The sequence below is a fragment of the Cyprinus carpio genome, chromosome B5, assembly GCF_018340385.1.
Source record: "Cyprinus carpio isolate SPL01 chromosome B5, ASM1834038v1, whole genome shotgun sequence".
In the NCBI taxonomy this organism is placed as follows: Eukaryota; Metazoa; Chordata; class Actinopteri; order Cypriniformes; family Cyprinidae; genus Cyprinus; species Cyprinus carpio.
Window position 1 is genome coordinate 4,506,889 of NC_056601.1, and position 21,591 is coordinate 4,528,479.

A 21,591-nucleotide genomic window follows, 5' to 3' on the forward strand; every position below is an offset into this window, starting at 1 on the left:
CGCGCACGGGACAGGCTACTATTGGGCTACTATTGCCTGTATGTTTTTCAACGAATCAAGACAACTTAACTAATATGTAAAACGAGTCAATTCAATTGTTTCTTAATTCATATGAACATACCGAATCTTAGTTTATCCTTTAGAAAGAGTATGCACTAGTTTTCCCAACGAGACCTTAACTAGAATTCAGTCAATAGTTTGTAAAGCTGTTCTAGCTACAAATTTTAATACAAAGGAAAAAGAAAAAATTCATCGACTCATGCATGTTTCTTCTATAAAATGTTTTGTCAATTTATGATAATTAATTTTGCAGACAGACTTTGGTATTCAGATTTTAACATTTTATTTTAAATGCAGTATTTTAATATAAATGTCATGAGAGTTTGTATTCTGTAGGATGTTATGGTAGGCTATATTATTATGATAACCCTCCAGGTAATTGTTTGATTTATTGTTTAACTCTTAATTATTACATTTCTATCTATCTATCTATCTATCTATCTATCTATCTATCTATCTATCTATCTATCTATCTATCTATCTATCTATCTATCTATCTGTCTGTCTGTCTATCTGTCTGTCTGTTTGTCCGTCTGTCTGTCTGTCTTATAGCTTCTTGCTTTGATTAAAGGGTTACTCCACCCCAAAATGAAAATTTTGTCATTATTCACTTAGCCCCATGTCGTTCCAAACCCGTAAAAGCATCGTTCATCTTCAGAACACAATTTAAGATATTTTGGATGAAAACAGGGAGGCTTGAGACTGTCAACTGCCAAATAAATAACAGTGTCAAGGTCCAGGAAAGTACTGTATGAAAAGCATCGTCAGAATACTCCATCTGCCATCAGTGATTCAACCGTAACGTTATGAAGCAACGAGAATAATTCTTTTTCACAAAAGTACAAAAATAACGACTTTATTCAACAATTCCTCTCCTCTGTGTCTCTCCAAATCAGCGTAGCAGTACTCAGGCGGCTTATGCACTTCTGTATCAGCCATGCCACAAGGATACGTCTTTTTTACATGTATTTATGAATTTACTATTTCCAAAGTTTTTGGTTATTTTATCAAATCTAAGTTGATTTTAGCTACTTTGTACAACACTAAAGGATCTAAAAACATATTTAGCATTTAATACATTGTTGCAAATATAACCTTAGGAGTACAACAGCTTGTTGCTGGGGCAATACACTTAAAGAGACATCTTTGTGTTTTATTAACCCTTTAAAAGTGCATTTAATAGTTATTATGTGCTATTCCCTTGTGAAAACGAAGTGTGCTCAATTGTATTAAAAGAGTATTAAAAGTATTAAAAATATTCTTTTTAAAAAGTGCACTTGCAGATGACATAATATAATTTAAATTAAAGGCCACTTAAGTGTACTTAAAGAGAGTACACTTTAATGACAATAGGTCTTAACATACTTGAGTGCACTTTATAAAAATGTAAATATTGTGTTTTAAATAAGTACACTTATTTTTATATATTTATCAACATACTAAAGCATTGATTTTAAAATAATTGATTTTAATTTAAACTTAAGTGTGTTCTCCAAAACTACATTTTTTAATGTATTTTAAATGTGTTTAGTCTATAATATATTCTGTGTGCATTAATGCAATTGAAATGTATTTTTCTTCTAAACTTCAATACACTTTGTTATACTGTATACTCCAATAAAACTTATTGTTGAAATTTTCATCACCAGCTCCTGCGCTATGAACTCTATGAAGTTTAATATTTGACATACAGTGTCATTTATGAGAGTACTGTATTTGTATGTAATAATACTGTAATTTACATCTGTGTACAGAGTACTTTCAATGTCATGTTGTTCTAAGTCTTAAACACATTTAAATGCATTAAATGTGAGTGAGTCATGAATAAGTCTAACCATATCTTTGGACTAACTACACAATGAATTAGAACAAATTTGAACTTGAACAGAAATGGAAAGCTTGAAATAACATGTTAAAAAAAGTGTCTCTTTTGTTTAATGTGCAATTGGATGATTACAGATGAGACTTTATGTGAGACTTTATGTACTGCAGATAATGAATCAAGTAAATATATCTTGATATAAGCTTTCTTTATCCTTAATTTAGTCTTGCCATTCGTGCGGATTTCACCATAATTGGCAGTTCTTGCAATATGGACTCTGGAGGTGAATTTAAGTGACTTTCATGTCACTTTTAAAGCACCTCCAGCTGGCAGAGAATAAATTTGCATTTTCAGTAAGTCTGATTTACGCAGCAAACATATTTTGCTTGTTAACAAAAATAATCTACTCTAGAGGGAATACTTAGCTGTTGTTATAGATTAAGTTAGGGCCACAAAAGTGCGCATGCGCAGTAACGTATGTTTTTGTTGTTGTCGTTGAAACCGTCTATAGAGGACGAGGACTGTAGCCTGTAGCCTGTAGCGGTGTCTGTTTCTATAAAGTGGGGCAATTCCAACTTTGCAAGGACAGTCTGGCGCTTCTGTCTCACAGCCTGTAAGTAATTTTTCATATTTAAAGAATTTGCCACTGAGGATTCAAATGCGAGTTTTGAGCAGTGTAGAGTAGTGCTTGTTGTATGTCATTCTCCAATCACAAATGCAGGCATGGTTTTATGTTAACGCAGCGCGATATGCAACATGCAAAAAGACAGTAAGTCATTATAATCAGTAATTATGTCCCCACTGGATGCAGCAAATGCCTCGTTTATAATGGGTTTTCAGGTTTTGTCTCGTTGCGCGGGGGGACTCGGCATCACAGTCTGGTAAGGGGCATAACATTTCTGTCACACGCTTGAGACACTTGGCCAATCACAACTAGTTGTCCAGTCAGAGCACACCTCGCTTTTCAGAGAGATGAGCCTTGTGAAAATCGACATGTTTCAGAAGGCGGGGCATAGAGGAGCAAGAATAATGTACATTATGTGGAAAATAATGTGTTTTTTGAACCTTAAACCGCATAAACACATTGCATTACACCAAATACACCAAATAATGTACTTTTTTAGCAATGTCATATGACCCCTTTAATCATGTTCTGTAATTAATCTATGACTGCATTCTGATATTGGAATGTGATCGCGTGTGTGAACCAAAAAATAAGGCTGCTGAAAATACAATATTTTATTTTAACTAAACGATTTAAAATTAAATTTAACGCTACTGAATAAAATATAAAGATACGATCTTGTAATATTTAATGTACATAATCGATATTATAACCACCAGTAATATTCAATATATCAGCCACCTCTAGAAATAATGCTATTGTTTTTTTGTTTTTATTTTTTCCTTTTGCATTTGAAGAGCGAGATGTTCTGTTACTGCTTGTCTTTGTAATGTAATTTTTTTTTTTTTTTTTACTTATCTGGAGTTATTCATTCATTTTGCAGGATCAGTACAGTTTTGTTACTGGAGATAAGTTACAGTGTGGAAACACAGACCAGTACTGAAGAGGTGACGTTTTAAGTTTTTAATGAATTGTTGCCCAGCCAGCTCACCCTGATCACACATTATAAGCTAAAAGTGCCATAAAGTCACTATACCTATGGATCTCAACTGCTTTGAATATTTTCGATTTGCAAGTGATATATTCCTACCTGTGCATTTACAGACCCCCCTCTAATCATCATATATTTTACAGGTAACAAACCAAAGGATGAGGACAGTAGCTTTGCTGTGTCAGTCATGGAAAATACAGGAACATTCTTCATGAAGAAGTGTGAGAGAAGCTTGCAAGGCAAGTTGAGAGAAAAAAATTGAAGCTACCTTTCTTAATTTTCATGGATTTTGGGATATTTATACATTTTTTTGGTAATTGATAAAAAATGCTGTAAAATTGTTATCTTATTTTTAAAGCCCAGTGTCAACGTGTGGTCAGGTTTTTGTTTACATAATATATGTGTGTATACTGTGTATATTTATGTATATATAAATACAAACACATGCATATATTTAAGAAAAATATGTTATGTTTATATATTAAATATATTTATATATAATATAAAATATAAGAATATTAATATATAAATGTATAAATGTAAATATTTTCAAAATATATACTGTATGTGTGTGTATTTATATATACATAATTAATATTCACAATACACATACATGTATAATGTAAACAAAAACTTTTATTTAATCACGATTAATTATTTGACAGCACTAATTCTACCTCTCTACCCTCTTACTGCTAAAATTATTAACATTTTGCTTATACTTTGGACTGCAACTGTGTCTATTGCTTTCACTCAACTGGACCATTTATAATGACTGGATATGTTTTATAACAATTGTTGTTCTTCTGTTTTTGTTTGTTTGTTTGTTTTTCTTTCCTCAGGGTATTTTTTTCTGACTTTCCTGCCTCTTTGGAACATTTCCGTTCACACAGACTGTGGAGAGATGGTGTGCAGCTTCATGACATTTGAAGTTTACTTCCGATGGAGAGCTTCTGGGACATTGACAGACAGCACTTCCCAACAAGTTCATTTGGAGTTCTTTTTGTAATGAATTAATGAATTTATTTTAGTCAAATTTGCATTCACTAATGCTGGGGTAAGATTTTGAAAGAAAACTTTCGGTCCTGTTTAATGGTGGTGCTAGTAAAGGTTTGAGAACTAATGGCCTGGTTTCACAGACAGGGCTTAGTCTAAGCCAGGATCATAGTTCAATAAGGACATTTAAGTAATTTTCATTAACTTGCCTTAAAAAACATTACTGGTGTGCATCTTGAGACAAAACAAAGGCACTGGTATTTTTAAAGATCAGTCAGTGCAATTTTCTTTCAGTTGAAACAGCTTAGAATTGCATTTTAGTCTGGGGCTAGGCTTAAAGGGAAAGTTCACCCAAAAATTAAAATTTGATGTTTATCTGCTTACCCCCAGGGCATCCAAGATGTAGGTGACTTTGTTTCTTCAGTAGAACACAAACTGAGATTTACCATTGATGGAAAAATCTTAATTTGTGTTCTACTGAAGAAACAAAGTCACCTACATCTTGGATGTCCTGGGGGTAAGCAGATAAACATGAAATTTACATTTTTGGGTTAACTATCCCTTTAAGCCTTGTCTGTGAAACCGGGGGTACAAGTTACAGTTTGGTAATGTTTTACAATAAGATCTCATTTGATGTACATGGAATGATAATTTTCTTGATTTTTTTAAGTGTGTGTGTGTGTGTGTGTGTGTGTTTGTGTGTTAGTAATCCTATACGTTATGGGGACCAAAGTACTCCTCAAGGATAGTAATACAAGTAAACTTTGACCTTGTGGACATTTTTAGGTCCTCAATGAGGAAACAGGCTTACAGATCATATAGAATGATGTTTTCTGTGATGGCGAGATTAGGTACCTTTGTATGTAAGTATGTAAGTGATTTTGCATTGTTCTCCAGACTGTAATAAGTGAGTTAAAGTGTTAGTGTTGGCTTTTTCTTGTGCATCAGCAAAAATCGTTTTTGTGTATTTGTTTAAGAGATTGTTTTGTCAATAAATGTAGAGGGTTTTCAATTGTGTGTTTGTGTTAATTGTAACTAGGTAATTAAGAGATTTTTTTATTAAAAATATACTAAATTTCAACTTCATTGCAAGAGATATATGACATTGAAGTATAATTTAGTTCACATTAATTGCGTACTCAGAAGTACATATTTACCATATTTCAAAGAAAATATAAAATATACTCAAGTCCCACTTAAGTGGTTCAAAAATATCACTCAAAAGTTCAACTAATTGTAATTAATGTAATTTTAAACAGTAATATATTTGAAAACAAGTACAAATATTATGCACTTAGGTGGTCGAAAACATTACATTTAATTCACACAAGTGTATTGTTAACTGACATTAAAGTATATTTTAGTTAACATTAATTGCTTGTCATTTTTCTTTTATGCCAAAAATCATTATGACATTATGTAATGATCATGTTCCATGAATATATTTAGTAAATTTCCTACTGTAAATATATCAAAACTTAATTTTTTTTATTAGTAATATGCATTGCAAAAAATTTCATTTTCTCAATATTTAGATTTATTTTTGCACCCTCAGATTCCAGATTTTCAAATAGTTGTATCTCAGCCAAATATTGTCTTCCTAACAAACCATCATCAGTGGAAAGCTTATTTATTCAGCTTTCAGGTGATGTATATATCTCAATTTAAAAAAAATTACACTTATGACTGGTTTTGTGGTCCATGGTCACATATATTTGTGTGTGAAACACCTTTTAACAAAAGAGTCAGAAAGTATTAGCATTCAGTGAAATAGATACAGGAATCTGGGAACTGACTCACAAATGAACCTTATCACAGAGTTTATTCAGTGAAAGCTGCAGACTGTTCTGACACATATGCACAATGAGGAATGACAGGAAGACTAAAACACTGGTTCGACAGAACCGGAAGACTCCACCGAGAATTGACTGATGATATTGTACACTGGCGTGGAACATCCCTTCAGTTAAAGACAGACACTAGACAGACATTTAAATCACAGAATTGTAAACAAGACATGAGATACCTACAGGCATGAGCTCATGGTTGTTTATGATGCCTGTCCTCTGCTTCACTGCCTTTTCTGCATTATAAAATAACTGCATAACTTAATTTCCCCAGAAGGCACTGCAGTGATTGGTATAATATAGCCTCCCTCCACCGTTTCCCAGAAAGCTTGCACTTGTAGCTACACCATTGTTACACCAGTGTGAATGTAAATATGCATGAGATTAAATGTGGATGATTATTTTTAGCTACAGATTGTTTTCTGTTCAGCAGTCTCAGCTCTCAAGTCAGGATGCCACTGTTTATACGTGGCCTGCCATTGTTCGTCAGCTTGATTGTTGCAGCCTCTCAAACATCTGTAATATTGTTTTAAATTAACAAATAAAAATGAGCTTATTAATATCATGCAGCAGCAAGTGTGTGTATTTGTGTGGGTGGCTGGTTGAAGCGATTCAGGGTTAATTACTTGTGTGAAGCAGAAAATATTATTTTGTAGCCTATAGGACATTTAAAAAAAATATATATCGACGTATCATTTAATTTTTTTTTTTTACTTAAATCGATCTTTAAAAAAAAAATGTAAAAAAAATTATTTCGACAAATTATCGAATGAATTCTATAAAAATGCATCGAATTGAGTTGAATGTGAAATTAAATAATAGGCTATATAAATATAAATATCAAATTTTCTGCGCATACACAGTTTGTGGAGGTTTGGCGTCGCTAGCAAAAAGTGGTCTTTTTAGACAACCTCTTTAAAATAAAAATAAGCAATTTATTTTAACTGTGGTAAGTAAAACTATAAGGTGCTGTATATAAATTTGAATTATACAAATCCTTACTGAAAGCGCTTACTGTTGCTATGGTTGCCTCTTTACACCATCGTGAGTTCGCATCGATAACTTTTTCTGCTTACCCCCCAAAAAAATTATAATAAAATGTATGATATATTAATATACATATTTATAATATGTGTATGTAGCCTATATTATAATGTATGTGTATATATATATATATTATATATATATATATATATATATATATATATATATATATAAACCTCCACACTCAGTTTTTTAACGGTTCGCAGAGGTGGTGGACTAGACTGAATCCCAATCTCGTTACGCTCATCGCGGCTCGGTTTTGGAGCTGCACAACTGACCGTGCGCTGGAACGGAGACCGGGAGACTACGGGCGCCGGGGATGCGACGCAGAATGTCGCTGATGTGTGTGGCGTCTGAGCAACAGCCCGGAGTGTGTGTGGAGTCACTGTGATCCGAGGTGACTGACAATCCAGATAACTGTGGGGCTGACAATGCGCCCGACTACCAAACATGCATTTGAACTGAATGGGGAGCTACTGGGAATTTCGAAGGGATCCTTCTGTGACAGTTACCGTGCTAAGGAAGTTATGTAAAAAACGGCTTTTATACTGCATTCAATTTCAAGTGCTCAGAGACATTTTATAAGTGGAATGGATTGGTTATATTTTCTGGAGGAATACCGGTTCGTTCCAACTTTGCCGTTTTTCCTCGAAGAGTGGATCAAAGGAGAAACTTTAATGTGGTTTTACGCTTTTCTCTAAGAATGGAGTTGATGAAGGCGAACTTGAGCTGTCTGGATAGTTTATCCCGGGGAAACAACTGCCTCCCCGCCAGGGGCACGTCTCCCGGGGTAGCGGCCACCCTCGCCGGCGTGCTGATCTTCACCACCGTGGCTGATATCGTTGGAAATCTGCTGGTCATCCTGTCTGTGTACAGGAACAAAAAACTCAGGAATGCAGGTGTGAAGAGATACAGAAACTGTAATGTCAGGCAAACATCACACATCTTTAGATGAGATTAAATTTTTAGATGATTAAAAATGTGTAGAGTAGCCTATGCATCTGTAACCGTGTATAGCTAAAAAGCATCTAAACGTATTTAGGATAAAGCAGCATTGGATATTTATGTTGGCTGAAGTTGTTCTCAGCTGCTGGTGTCAGTTTGGCATGAATCATATTTTATTTCAGTTGATAGTGGTTTTTAATTAACAGAAGGTACATAGAATTTCTTTTCATGTTATATCTATCAAAACACTGGCCACATGCTTTTCTCTGTGTGTCCAATGTTTTGATGCACCCTTTTCTCCAGAATTACATAAGAGACACCAGCAAAACATGGCTGTCTTTTTAATGTTGTGCAACAACACAAGATGTTTAATGGCATAGTAACTTTTCATGTTTTTGATGTGACAAAAGAAGTGTCAGTAGAATGTAACCCAAGGCACGATCACCTTAACAGAAGCACGTCAGCAAACAACTCATTTTACAGGGCTTCATTTTATACTGCAGGCAGTGTGATGAACAAACAATTACTAGATATGTGAGACTGTTATAGGGCTGCAGGAACATAAAATGCACACACAGTCTCTCCAGTGCACACACATACAGCGATGTCTAAAAATCTGAGTCCTTTAGTGAAAAATTTCTTGTATTGCTTTTTCTGATTTAATAGATTTTTATTGCAAATAATATGTTCAGCATAAAAGTTAAACTGAAAGGCATAATGAATTTGAGAACTGCTTGGCATTTGCACTCCACAAGTTTGTGTAAAACCTGATGATCTACGTTAAACAGCATACTTTAAAAAAATATTCCAAAGAGGCATCAGTGCTTCAGTGGTGGAAAATCTGACCTTTTGTGCAGCAGAGTTCACATGGTCAAGGTCCCATATTTGATTATTTGACTAGAAACAGTACAGAATCATTCTTATTCATTCACAACATAACAAAATACTGAAATGTATAATATTGCTTTCTAAATTGTCAGTGTCTTCTCAGACTTTTGGACCTTTGTATTTCTGTTAAAGGAGTCGTTTCTTTGCATGTAATCTATACAGGTGAGAGCGAGAGAGCGGAGCTCTGCCTGCGAGGGGTAGATATCTCTATCGATTTCACTGCTATGAGTTCAGGGTTATTTTTCACGTGATTACGCTGTACTAGGTACGAGAATGATAATGATCTGAGCTGGGCAGACATAAACCCAAAAGATTCCATCAGAGCTGAAGTGCCTTCAGGAATCACAGTTTTGTGAAAGGTTCCATTTTTAGGTTCTTACACACTAAGAAAAAATTATTGGAATTGGTTCTTTGAGGAACCCAAAGTGGTTCTTCTATTGCATCACTTGGAAAACCCTCTTTTGAAACCTTTTATTTTGAGATTACGTTTACAAATGCTTAAAGGGCTCTGGGAGATGAGAATTTTCCCTTGATTTGAAGACAGTGGTTAATTGTCCCATGTGTTGGCTTTCCACAGAAAGGCAATTATGAGATGCACATCATTTATAATGAGAAAAATAATGCTTCAGTTATGGGTAGTGTTGTTCTCTTTGCATATTTTCTGTCATCAGACCGTTCCGATCTCTGCAGCTGCTCCTAACTGGTTTTGGCATCGTGTCAAAATGTCTCTGCCTCAGATCGATGGGTGTTTTCCCAGCCTGCGCTGAGCCATGAGCTACTTGAGCAGATGTGCAACCCTGTATGTTTGCAAAAGAATGGATATCCAGCATTAATCCTGACAGAGATGGACAAACACCAGAACGCTTAGTTTCAAAATGATCAGTGTCTGCACATACGGCGCTGATTCCATCTCAGTGTTCAGGATGTGTCAGTAAGGCTGTTAGGGACAGTGTGGAATGTTAGATTTCCGGAGAACTCTGTAACATCAGAATCCTGTGTGTGATGGTGTGGAAAAAAGAGGCAAGCGATCTGTTTTGTGCAGGTTTCAGTGCTTGCTTTTTATATTCCTATTTTAAGGGGTTTTAATGTCTTTAAGCGCAGGACAGTGGAGAGAGACATGCAGGGAACCATTGGGGACAGAGACAGTGGGATCAGGACATGACACGGGCTGTTTATGTGTTGTGGGCATGTACCACAGCTAAAGTACGATTTTTTTATTTGTTTGTAAATGTTGTTGTCGGGTTAATTTCATTTCTTAGTAAGTATTTTTAACCAGTGAAGGACAAACAGTTTGTGCTTGTTTTTAAGTATTACATAATGAATACTACACTATGTTGTACTTTAGAATGACAACTGAATGCACTGAAAAAATCAGTAAATTTAACCATAAAAAGAATAATAGTAACTGCCAGAAATTTCATCATAAGGTTATATACATTTCAATCCATAAAAAAATGACTGTATCACAATATTATATACATTTTTATCCATAAATTAAACAAAAAACTTGCATAAATGTCTGTCACAATGATAAACTGATGTCAAAATGTTGACTATATGGGCTTGTACTTACTGCAGTAAGAAGGAAAATAATACTTGTATACGGCTTTGCAAAAACTGCACTATATGGTCAAGATATATGACTCAGAATTTTGGCACAAGGACACTGAAAACCTCATTCCTCTCTCTTTTCTTTTTAGTTTTCTCTCAGCTCAGTCTATTTTCTATAGACGTCAGGTTCAGTATGGGGCTTTGCAAGTTCTGGCAGCCTGAGTTTGGGTTTAATCAATACATCTCTTACCTCCTTTCTGCTGGCCCGTCTTTAGACTAGAGTGCTGATTGATAGCTTTTTTTTAATGTCCAGCATCATTGGCGTTCGCACACGCTGTTCAAGAGATTCTGGCACATATTAGATCTGCCCAAGTCAAGCATCTCAACTGGTCTGAATCATCTAAAACGCCAGTTATATGAAAAAAGGTCTCTCATGCTTTACCAAGGCTGCTTTATCTGATGACAAAATACTGTTAAAAAGTGCAATGGTATTGTGAAATATTATTACATTGAAAATAGTTTCTGTTTTCTGTTTCAATATATTTTTAAAATGTCAATCTATGTTCCTGTGATTGCCGACAAATAAAAAGCTGAATTTTCAGCAGCCGTTACTCCAGACCTTCAGTTGTCACTGATCCTTCAGAAATCATTTCTAATATGCTGATTGGTTCTTCAAGTAGGTTGGAAAAATAAAAAAGGTGGAAAATTTCCAGTAAAGTTCGAAAAAACATTCCGGAATTTTTGGAAACTTTTCGGAAATTACCAGAAATTTTCCACTCCTTTGCAACCCCCATGCTCAGGTAACATTTCCATTTCCATACAAAAGTCTGTACTCTCACGTTTGATCAATTTAATGCATCCTTGCTGAATAAAAGTAATAATTTCTTTCAATTACCAAAAAAAAAAAAACCCAGACTGACCCCAGAGATTCAAATGTTCTGATGGAAATTTTCACTTCTGCATTATGGTGTCTCCCATAGCATAGCAGAAGAAGCACAACTGCAGTTCATCCATTACACCTCACCTGAATTAGCAGCGGTGTTTGCATTGGCACACACTCAGGGCTCTGATGGGCAGATGGCTTTCAGAGGAGAAGCAATGAACTACTCTCAGTGTAGTAATACTCACAGATGGTAACTGAAGGTACGCCATGACAGTGTTAGGACTTCTCTACTCTTGCTAAGGCAAGCATACTGTTGCTTAAATGTAAAGTTAGGTATTGAAAAAACCCCTAACTCTAGTCAAAGGTTAGCTTTCTGCAGACTTCACTTTCCAACCTACACCGTCACACTTGACTGTAATTTAAATAATCCTGAAACACGCTGATTAGCTGGTTCAGGTGTGTCATTAAACATGATTTCTACCTTGATTTGTGCAGCTTGTTGAAGAGAACACCATGGCCAGCCTGCATAGCAACATCATGACAGTCACCACAACTTAACCCTTAGCATCCTGGCAGCAACTTTTGCACTTCTTCAGAAAATGTGAAAAATAGTTGCAATCTTGTGTTGTTATGCACTGTAAATTTCTGGTTAATGGGCACATCAGTCTATGCAACACACACTCAGTCAATGAGAATGTATGGCCTCATAATGCACCACTTCCCTCACATAATATGCCACACAGAAAAAAACACACACACACACATCTAGCGTCGTCAACATAATTGAATGTGTCTCCAGTTCACACTGAGGCATGTTAATGCTCTTATATGGTCATTTCTGATCTGAATGGGTTTGAATTAGATTGGAATGCATGTGTGCAGATGAGAATTATTGAGATGGAGCGTTACAATGATCGTGAAAGTCTTTTGATGGCAATGGTAATGTTTTTCTGGCTTGAGCTGCAGCCTCGGGCTCCACGTCCCCCGTCCTGACCGCTGCACCACACTCTCACTGGGACACTCTGCTTGGCAGACAAGCTCAACAGCCAATAGAATAGCTCACTACAAATTGCAAATGAACCTCTCTGAAAATCTAATAGCTTTTAAATAATAATAGAACAAACATGATCATTTGCATATCGCAGTATGAAGATGTTGTTTAGATAGCTGGAGTGGGTTTGATCCGTCTGTTTGGCAGAGCTCCTGAGAGGACGGTGGCTGTTTATATATGACTGGCTGGTGTACAGGAATAATTCAGCATTAAGTACTTATGGAAATTAAGGGGGGAAATGTTCCCCTTCTTTCTTTTCAGGCACTACGCATAAACACTGGCGCACACACACTCGCTGCTTTAAAATATAGACTTTTTAACAGTATTAACTACATTAGTTAACATAAACATAAATACTAAATGAAAATACTTCTCTGAAGCATTAATTAATCGTATAGTTTAATCATTATTGTTTACTAATATATACTGTTAACATCAGTATTAAAATTGATTAATGTTATCGAATGGACCTGAGCTAACTGGACTAACCAATGAACAGTATTACCATTAACATTTGCTTACAAAGATTAATAAATAATTTGTAAACAAATGTATTGTTCGTTTGTTAATAATTAGTTAAGTGCATTAAATACAGGTTAACAAAATAAATCATTATTGTAGTTGTTACCAGACCAAGCTTACCACAACTTAAAATATTCTTCCCCCCACTTTCATATATCGTTAGTAAAATGTTGATTTTGACCAAATAGTTTTGAATAAAATAATTTGAAATGTATTTATTTTTAAAATTATTTGTGGTTTTAAAATAAAAAAAAAAAAAATATAGATATATATCTATATATATATATAGTTAATCACTACATAAAAAAGAGATTATGCAATGCTTCATAAGTGTATTGCCCTTATACCGTTCATTTTTTTGTCCTTCATACCTTTTTTTCTTGATTGCTCTCTGTCTTTTTCTTTCTCAGTGCTTCCACTCACTGAGATATTTTTATGCAACTGGAATGTGAAAGGTAATGTGGGTCTGTGTGTACATAACCCTAGTACCTGTGTATCTAAGGCTGTGGTTTATATGTGTTTCAGAGTAAGAATTGGTGGTGGTATTTACCAGTATCTAATGAAATTTATAATCCAATAATTTAACAGACCATGGTTGGCAGATTTTACTTATGTTCCACTAACTATATAATCCTGGACATAAGAGCGAGAGATAAAGATGAGGGTGTGCAGAGTTATAATAGACCGTACCTGATCGGGTGTATTAAAATAAGACAGGTAAAATGCATTTTAATATTAGCTAATTCCAGCAAATATATGCTCCAGGGGGACAAGCAGAGCCAGACTATCCATTAAATACATTTATGGCAGCACATACGCAGCCAGATTCAGCGTCATCCTCCACAGCTATACCGATAACCTTGAACTGGCTCACAGAGGTACTGGGGAAAAGAAACAGGTAATTGCATTTTAATTGTCTCCTCTGAAACTCATCCACTAACTACAGATTTCTTCTGTTTCCGCACACAGCCAGATTTAGAAAAAGTTCAAGTCAGTCTTTCGGCTTTTTTGATGTTCCATCTCTCTCCAAAGAAACTATCAAACCACTCTTATATTACTGTGTGCTTCCTATTGCTTTGTTTAATGAAACTTTCATGAAAGTGTATATTGCCTTTCACAAAGATATAATAATTACACTATATTATTTTGTGTAATTTTAAGAATTAAATCAATTACAATATAAAGTACATTTGTTTTATATGAAATAGAAGCAATAGGAAGCAAAAGGACATGTGCATGTCTGTGTAATTGTGCATGCATGTGTGTGTGTGTGGGAAGATTGCATAAGCACATTCAGCCTTGCTTCAGTCCATCAAACACCTCAGGTACTGATGCAGTCTGTGATATTTTCTAGGAGAGGTCACAATATATTGTGGCATGTTATTTTATAGATTCCTAACATTTGTTGTAGATTCTTTGTTTTAATATGGTATATTTCAAATGTCCTCAACGGATACCTCTCTCAATATACATCATTTTGCAAAGATCATAAGTTAAAAAATCAGATTTCATTAGAATGTGAGTTTTATGAAGCCATAATAAGTTGCAACAAAGATGTGAAATCTATTCTGGTCTTTTCTCAGCATTGCAAGAAGACTGCAATGTATGCGTTTCCAAAGCCCAAACATGGATGGAACTCAGAACATGCTGACACCTTAAAACAAGCTTTCCTCAGACTAGATTTAAGTTTCTCTGCTGTTTGCAACAGAGTGAAGTTTGAGAATGAATTTGGATATTTTTGACAAGACGCTTGCTGGAAAAAAAAACTTTCATGTGCATCCATCTTCCGGTTTACTCTCCTATCAGATTCTTCCTTCCTATTGTTTGCCCAGGTCTTTTATTTTTTTTTCCCAGTTCTCCTCTGCGCTGCAGAAACTCAAAAGAGCTTCTGAGTTTTTCGAAACAATATTTAATGTACTATATATATATATTTGGTGAATGTTCATGCTGCATCAGGCTTTATTTTTTCATAGTGACTGGCTGTCTGTACAAAAAAAAAATTGTAAATGGTATCCACACAAATTGACATTATACATATAGAAAAAAAAATTAATGAATGTGTTAACTATAAATTTCTACATTTTGTCTTTTCTCTAATATTATTAATTTATTAATTTCTGTTTACATATTATACATTTATTCATTTAGTAGATGCTTTTATCCAAAGCAACTTGCAGATGAGAAAGTGCCAGCAATTGTTACAATGCTGGTGTGCTAGCAAAACGCTCGACGAAGGAGATATAGAAAAGGGTACTTTTAATGATCCACCGGAGAACAGGGGCACAACCAAACACAGATCATCGTTGCATTCAACATAGTCATCAAACATCAAACGATAAACGATAGCGGACCAACTGAACCTAAACAGACAGGGTATTTAAACACAAGGAAAGTAATCAGAGGAATGGAAACAGGTGGGGAGTAATCAATTAACAAAACGAGGAACGGAACATGACCAAATAAGGAGCACTCAAAAGGAACAGAAGTCCATAATTGTAACAGCAATACGCAACATCGTCACTATTTCTTTGGGTTTTAAAAATTGAAACTATATAGGCTGAATTCAGAATAGCATACTCTTTCCATTTCTGCCAAATACCCTGAAGATATGACAGAAATAATAACAGTAGCCTATACGATTTCAAATTCTGGAATAATATTTCTTCATACCTCCCATTAGGAATAAACTCTTTAAAAATTGCTTTTTGTATTTCAATGACAACTTGCATCTTTCATGTCTTAACTCCTAAAAACACAGAACATTTGAGATATTCTGAATACATTTCAAACATTGTCACTTCTTTTATGGGTTTAACAATGTAAATCATAAGCTGAATTCAGAATTGCATAAAACAGCCTAAAGATATGACAGAAATAGTACAGCAGCCTATGCTGTTTCAAAAATTTAACAATAATACTTCTACATAACTCTGGTTAGGGATCACTGGCTTAAGTGATATCAGCTGTAAAGGAAGTCAAGGTGGAGCAATTTTGATATGATTCTGATGAATCATGCACCACCATATTAAGAATGTAAATAGGTCTGTTTTGATCTTATGTTCTCCCATGTGTCTCCCATGTGACTTACTTACACATACTGCTCTTAAATATATGATTCAGGCTTGTAGAACATAAGTCTTTGTGTACAGAAGGAAACCAATTAAACCGTTCTGTCCAGGATAATCATGTGGATTTATAGAGATCCTCAGGCGGTCGCTCCTGCCCAGGAACTGTCCTGATCTGAACCGCAGACAAAATAAGTGCTCTTGTCTCTTTCCCGCTCTTCCTCTTTCTCTCCCAAATGTGATATATCAGCCTCTTTAAAATAAGCCTGTAATTATTACACTGTCTTTATGTCCTTCAACCTTGATAGGGAATAAAAAACAAGAGCAGATGCATCTCTGTTCAAGCTGGAAGACAGTGATAGAGGAAACGTTCAGCATTCACTCCTTATCTCTCATGATTTGTGGTGTTATTAGATGTTGAAATACAGCTCTCTAAAGGTTTGATACTCTGATGGTACCTTTATTGTGGTTCATGTGACAGGTTCATGCAGATATAAAGCGCCGCCAACTTCAAGAGCACAGTGAGGCCAACTGCAATTCAAATCCAGCTCAACCTCAACTTCTAGAGGGACCAAGATTAAAACAATGTAAAAATGCTAAATGAAAACTTGCAACTTCTATATCTTTGCTTAAGCGAGAGATTCTTTTTTAGTTTTTGTCCAAAAAACTTTCCCGTTCAGAAATGACGTCTTTTTCCGGCGCCAACAGCACTGACTTTCCATATAAATGTCATTGTAAATGTCAGCGCAAAGGACCCGCAGTGACCTGTGTGCAATTCCCTGACCATTTGGACTCTGTTGCCAGAGGATCCATTTCCAGTGACTGTTTGAAAAAAGTCAAAAACTGCTTTTTCAAGCCTGAGGTCCGACTTGAGCTTAGATTGAGGATTCTGCTCTGATCTCAGTGATGAGCTGCAGAGAGTCAGACCACTGAGGCATTTGAAAAGGGTTTCAGTTGAATAGATATTACAACCTTGAGGGAATTGTATCTTGAAAATATTTCTAATTGTGCAAAATGGTTAAATTTGATCGGCTGAGTTACACAATAATTAAATAAGAAGAACTTATAATCAGGATTCCTACTGGAATGAAAGTAAAAAGGCACTATATTTTCAGTCTAATATTATGCATACCTCATATTGATACCAAAATGACACAATAATTAATTTGCCTATTTATGTGCAAATAAAACGTTCTCACACCAAATAAGTTAGTTCTAACAAAACCGGATTATTTTAAATGAAAGAAATAGCTCATGGCTGCAGTAAATCATTTACATAAAACATTTCTCTCATTTTGTCATTTATTAATCTTTTTATATATTGACACTCAGAAATAATTAATAGGCTGCTTTAAAATCTTTGTAGAGTCAATTAATTTCTAATAATAAATAATATGTCATATATGTGTGTGATTTAGTTTAAATTATACTGATTTTTTCGACTGGAAATTATTATTATTTACATTATATGCATTATAAATGTAATATTTAAAAGCCATCATATTAAGAATAAATAAACTGTAAATTATGAGATCTCTGGATTCACCTCTAGATATTTTTTTTTAATGAACGTAACTTTTTTAGGTTACATAACAACACTTTTACAGTGTATTTCATGATTTGTTTTTTCCAATTGAATATTAATATTGAGAATTTGAGAACTGATGCTATTATGCAAGTATGTATTATAATTTTTGCATACACTTTTTAGCACAGAGAGCTGATTGTTTTGTTGTCCAGCGTGTAATGCCTCGGGTTATTGGACTCATGCTAGACTGATGGCGGGAGATGGTGATCTTGTCAAAGCACACTTCCTGTCAGCTGTGACTTCGGGTTGATAAATGTTTGGCAGGCTGAGGCACTAGTCAAAATGCCACTGTAGATTTAAAGGAAATGCTCAGATAAATCATTTCTGATGCTAAAGGTGACACGATGAAAAAGGTGCAGATTTAAGGCTGTCTAAAAAAACGATTTTGTGTAAGTGTGCAATTGCGTTCAGGCTGATGTAATCTGTAACTGACTCTTGTTTCTCTATTTCTTTTACACGACAGTGTGCTGTTTGTTACAGACAGAACAGACCTTGAAAGTGTTCTTCAATCTCAAGTAGAAAATGACCATACACAATGCACTATTTAGGGGTAAATAAGGTACAAAGATGTAAACTTTTAGCTTATGTGCCTTAGGGTACCATCCCAGTGACAGCATTCTACCTTTTTTCTGACAGTGTATATAAAGTGTGACCCAGTCTGAACACTTTATAACACTTTGCATGAGTGGAAGTCATAGGTGATGCCAGGTTTTACATGCACAAAAGGCTGCGGGTCTGATGCAATTTGAATCTGTTTCACTCATAAATGCAACCTTCGTGAGTTGTAAAGCATTTTTAGTTTTCTTGGCACGTAATCTTCTCGGCTCCTTTGGGTCGAAATGGAGATGGAGTGTGATGGAGGGAAACAGTCAATGAGAGTTCATGAATGGAAAATTGTGAGCAAAACAAGACCTGATCAGTGTTGCGCAGAGCCAAAGAATAATTGAAACTCTAGAAATGAGCTGCTTTTGAATTCAGCAAATGATTTGTAAATGGGTTTAAGGGGGCAGCTCAATCAGAAATGCATTTTTGCACAGACACAATGAGGTCATCTTTGGAGAAGATGGATGTTTCTGACCGTTTTGTTTTTGAGATAGAACATAAGGCTGAATCACTTAGCTTTTAAAGACATTTTTTTCTCTTTGTTATCTTTTAGAGTGTTGTGAACAGTGTGAGGAGACTTAATTTTGGCCTCTCTAATTGAGTTATAAATTATACACCAGTGTCTGTATTCTGTGAGTCCACACACAGTCCTGACACAGACCTTCACATACACACACTCTTTTAAAGGACACTGACACGCCGTCTCAGAGATGCACTATGCTGATATTACAGAGCAAGAAAAGTCAGTGAAAGAGACTTACTAATACTATCATATTATTATTATTCTTTTTTTCTTTTTTTACTTAAAATTCAGATATCATTTTTCTGCTCCTTTTTTTTTGATAAATGCTGACAAATACAGTACATGTTTAGTGTCTAATCATTTGTTGCTTAAATTTGAAAGATTTGAAATGTATAATAAAAGATATGAAATTAAATATTTATTTTAAATTAAAATGTTAAATTTAAGTTACATTTACATTTTTAAATGCAAAATAAATTATAAGGGTAAATAATGGAAAAGGATAAATAATGAAGTAATAATTAATAAAAAGTACAATACAATAAAACATACAATAATAAAAGTGAAGTTGACGAAAAGGAATAATAGCAATAGGCAAAGGCATCCTGTGCACAGCAGTCTTTGTGGTCCCCGAAGGGCCGTTCACACTGACAGCGATTTGCAGCGACAAAGCAACCGGAAGTCATTCATTTTCAATGGGAGTTGGTGATTTGAAGCGACATGAGCAACAGAGACCGACGGCGATGCAACAGAGTTGAGCAGAGTTCAACTCTATGCAAATGTACAGTGACATAATGTGAGTTTGTGAGATAAGATGACAGTGAGAGTGCAGACAGCGGAGCATGTGTGATCCAACACATGATATCATTAGATACAGGATTTTTTGGATGAACTATCCCTTTAATTCACATAACCCCCTTGGGTTATGTGAATTAAAGGGATAGTTTTATCCAAAAAAGAAAATTCTCTAAATTTACTCAACCTCATGTTGTAGCAAACGCGCATGACTTCTTTTATTCTGTGGAGCACAAAAGATGAAAAGAGGTTTTGAAAGTTGTCTCAGTGTTAGGGTCTAATTTATTTTTCTGAGCTGTTGTATTTGGGTTGTCCATAATCTTCTGTAATTGTAATATGGTTTATAGTCTCTTTCTTCATTTTGTCTTCTGTAGAACACACAAAAAAAGCTTTTTTTGGGTCCATGCTGCCCACAGAGGTCCACTGTTTTGTGACCTCAGTGATTTTCAAAAGATCTGCTGGTTTTTTTAACAATAAAAGTCAATGGGGTCCAGTTTTTCTTTGCTATTGTATTTGGGTTGCCCAGTAATCATAATTATACTATGATTTATAGTTTCTTTTTTCCTGTGGACCACAAAAAAAGGTAATTTGAAAAAATATTTTGAAAGTCAATGGGGTCCAGTGTTGTCTGAAGCACTAGTGACTGTTATAAATATCTTCAGTAACACTTTTAAGGTGTCCTTGTTACAGTGTTATTATACATACTGTACTGAGAAATATTAATTAACTACATGTACTTAATATATGATTAGGGTTCGGCTTAAGGTTACTCACATGTAATTATGCATACTTGCAATATGGTATAATTTAAGTATGTTAATTTTCAAATATTATAGAATTAAGTCACTTGCTCATTCTCTCTTAATAGGTAACATCTTTGTGGTGAGTCTTTCTGTGGCTGACCTGGTGGTGGCGCTGTACCCCTACCCCTTGGCTCTGGTCGCTCTCTTCCATAACGGCTGGACAATGGGCTCCCTGCACTGCCAGCTGAGCGGGTTTGTTATGGGACTGAGTGTGATCGGCTCAGTCTTCAACATCACGGCTATCGCCATCAACCGCTACTGCTACATCTGCCACAGTCTCCGATACGACCGGCTGTATTCTCGTCAGAACACCTGTCTTTACCTGCTGCTCACCTGGACGCTAACCGCTTTGGCCACTGTGCCCAACTTCCTGGTGGGTTCCCTAAAATACGACCCACGCGTCTTCTCCTGCACGTTCACCCAGACAGCAAGCTCTTCTTATACCATTTGCGTTGTTCTGATCCACTTTCTGGTTCCTCTGGCCGTGGTTTCTTTCTGCTACCTGCGCATTTGGGTGTTGGTGATTAGGGTCAAGTCGTGTGTGAGGCCCAATCCGAAGGTCAGAGCGGCCGACCTGAGGAATTTCTTGACGATGTTTGTGGTGTTCGTGCTGTTCGCCGTGTGCTGGGCGCCCCTGAACTTCATCGGGCTCGCCGTGGCGATAAACCCCGCAAGAGTGGCGCCGAATATCCCAGAGTGGCTGTTTGTTACCAGCTACTTTATGGCGTATTTCAACAGCTGTCTGAATGCTGTCGTCTACGGGTTGCTCAACCAGAACTTCAGGCAAGAATACAAACAGATTCTCCGCGCTCTCTGCACCCCACGAGCACTGTTCACTGAAAGCTCCAGGTACAACACTGAAGCCATAAAGAGTAAACAGTCGCCGGCAGGAACTAATAACAATGTGAAAGAGGCCAATATGTATAAGGGCGGTGTAACACACACTCTTTTCTAGTACATCACTCCCCATTTAACTAACAACCACAAAA

General features: G+C 35.6%; 1 protein-coding gene across 1 annotated transcript; it reads left to right on the forward strand.

The window, feature by feature from the left end:
* Positions 1-7,929: 7,929 nt before the first annotated feature.
* Positions 7,930-21,591, forward strand: LOC109083145 (melatonin receptor type 1C-like). The gene is made up of 2 exons (XM_019097974.2): positions 7,930-8,284; positions 20,668-21,591. Exons 1-2 carry the CDS (start codon positions 8,089-8,091, stop codon positions 21,555-21,557), a joined length of 1,086 nt encoding a protein of 361 aa, XP_018953519.2. The 5' UTR covers positions 7,930-8,088; the 3' UTR covers positions 21,558-21,591.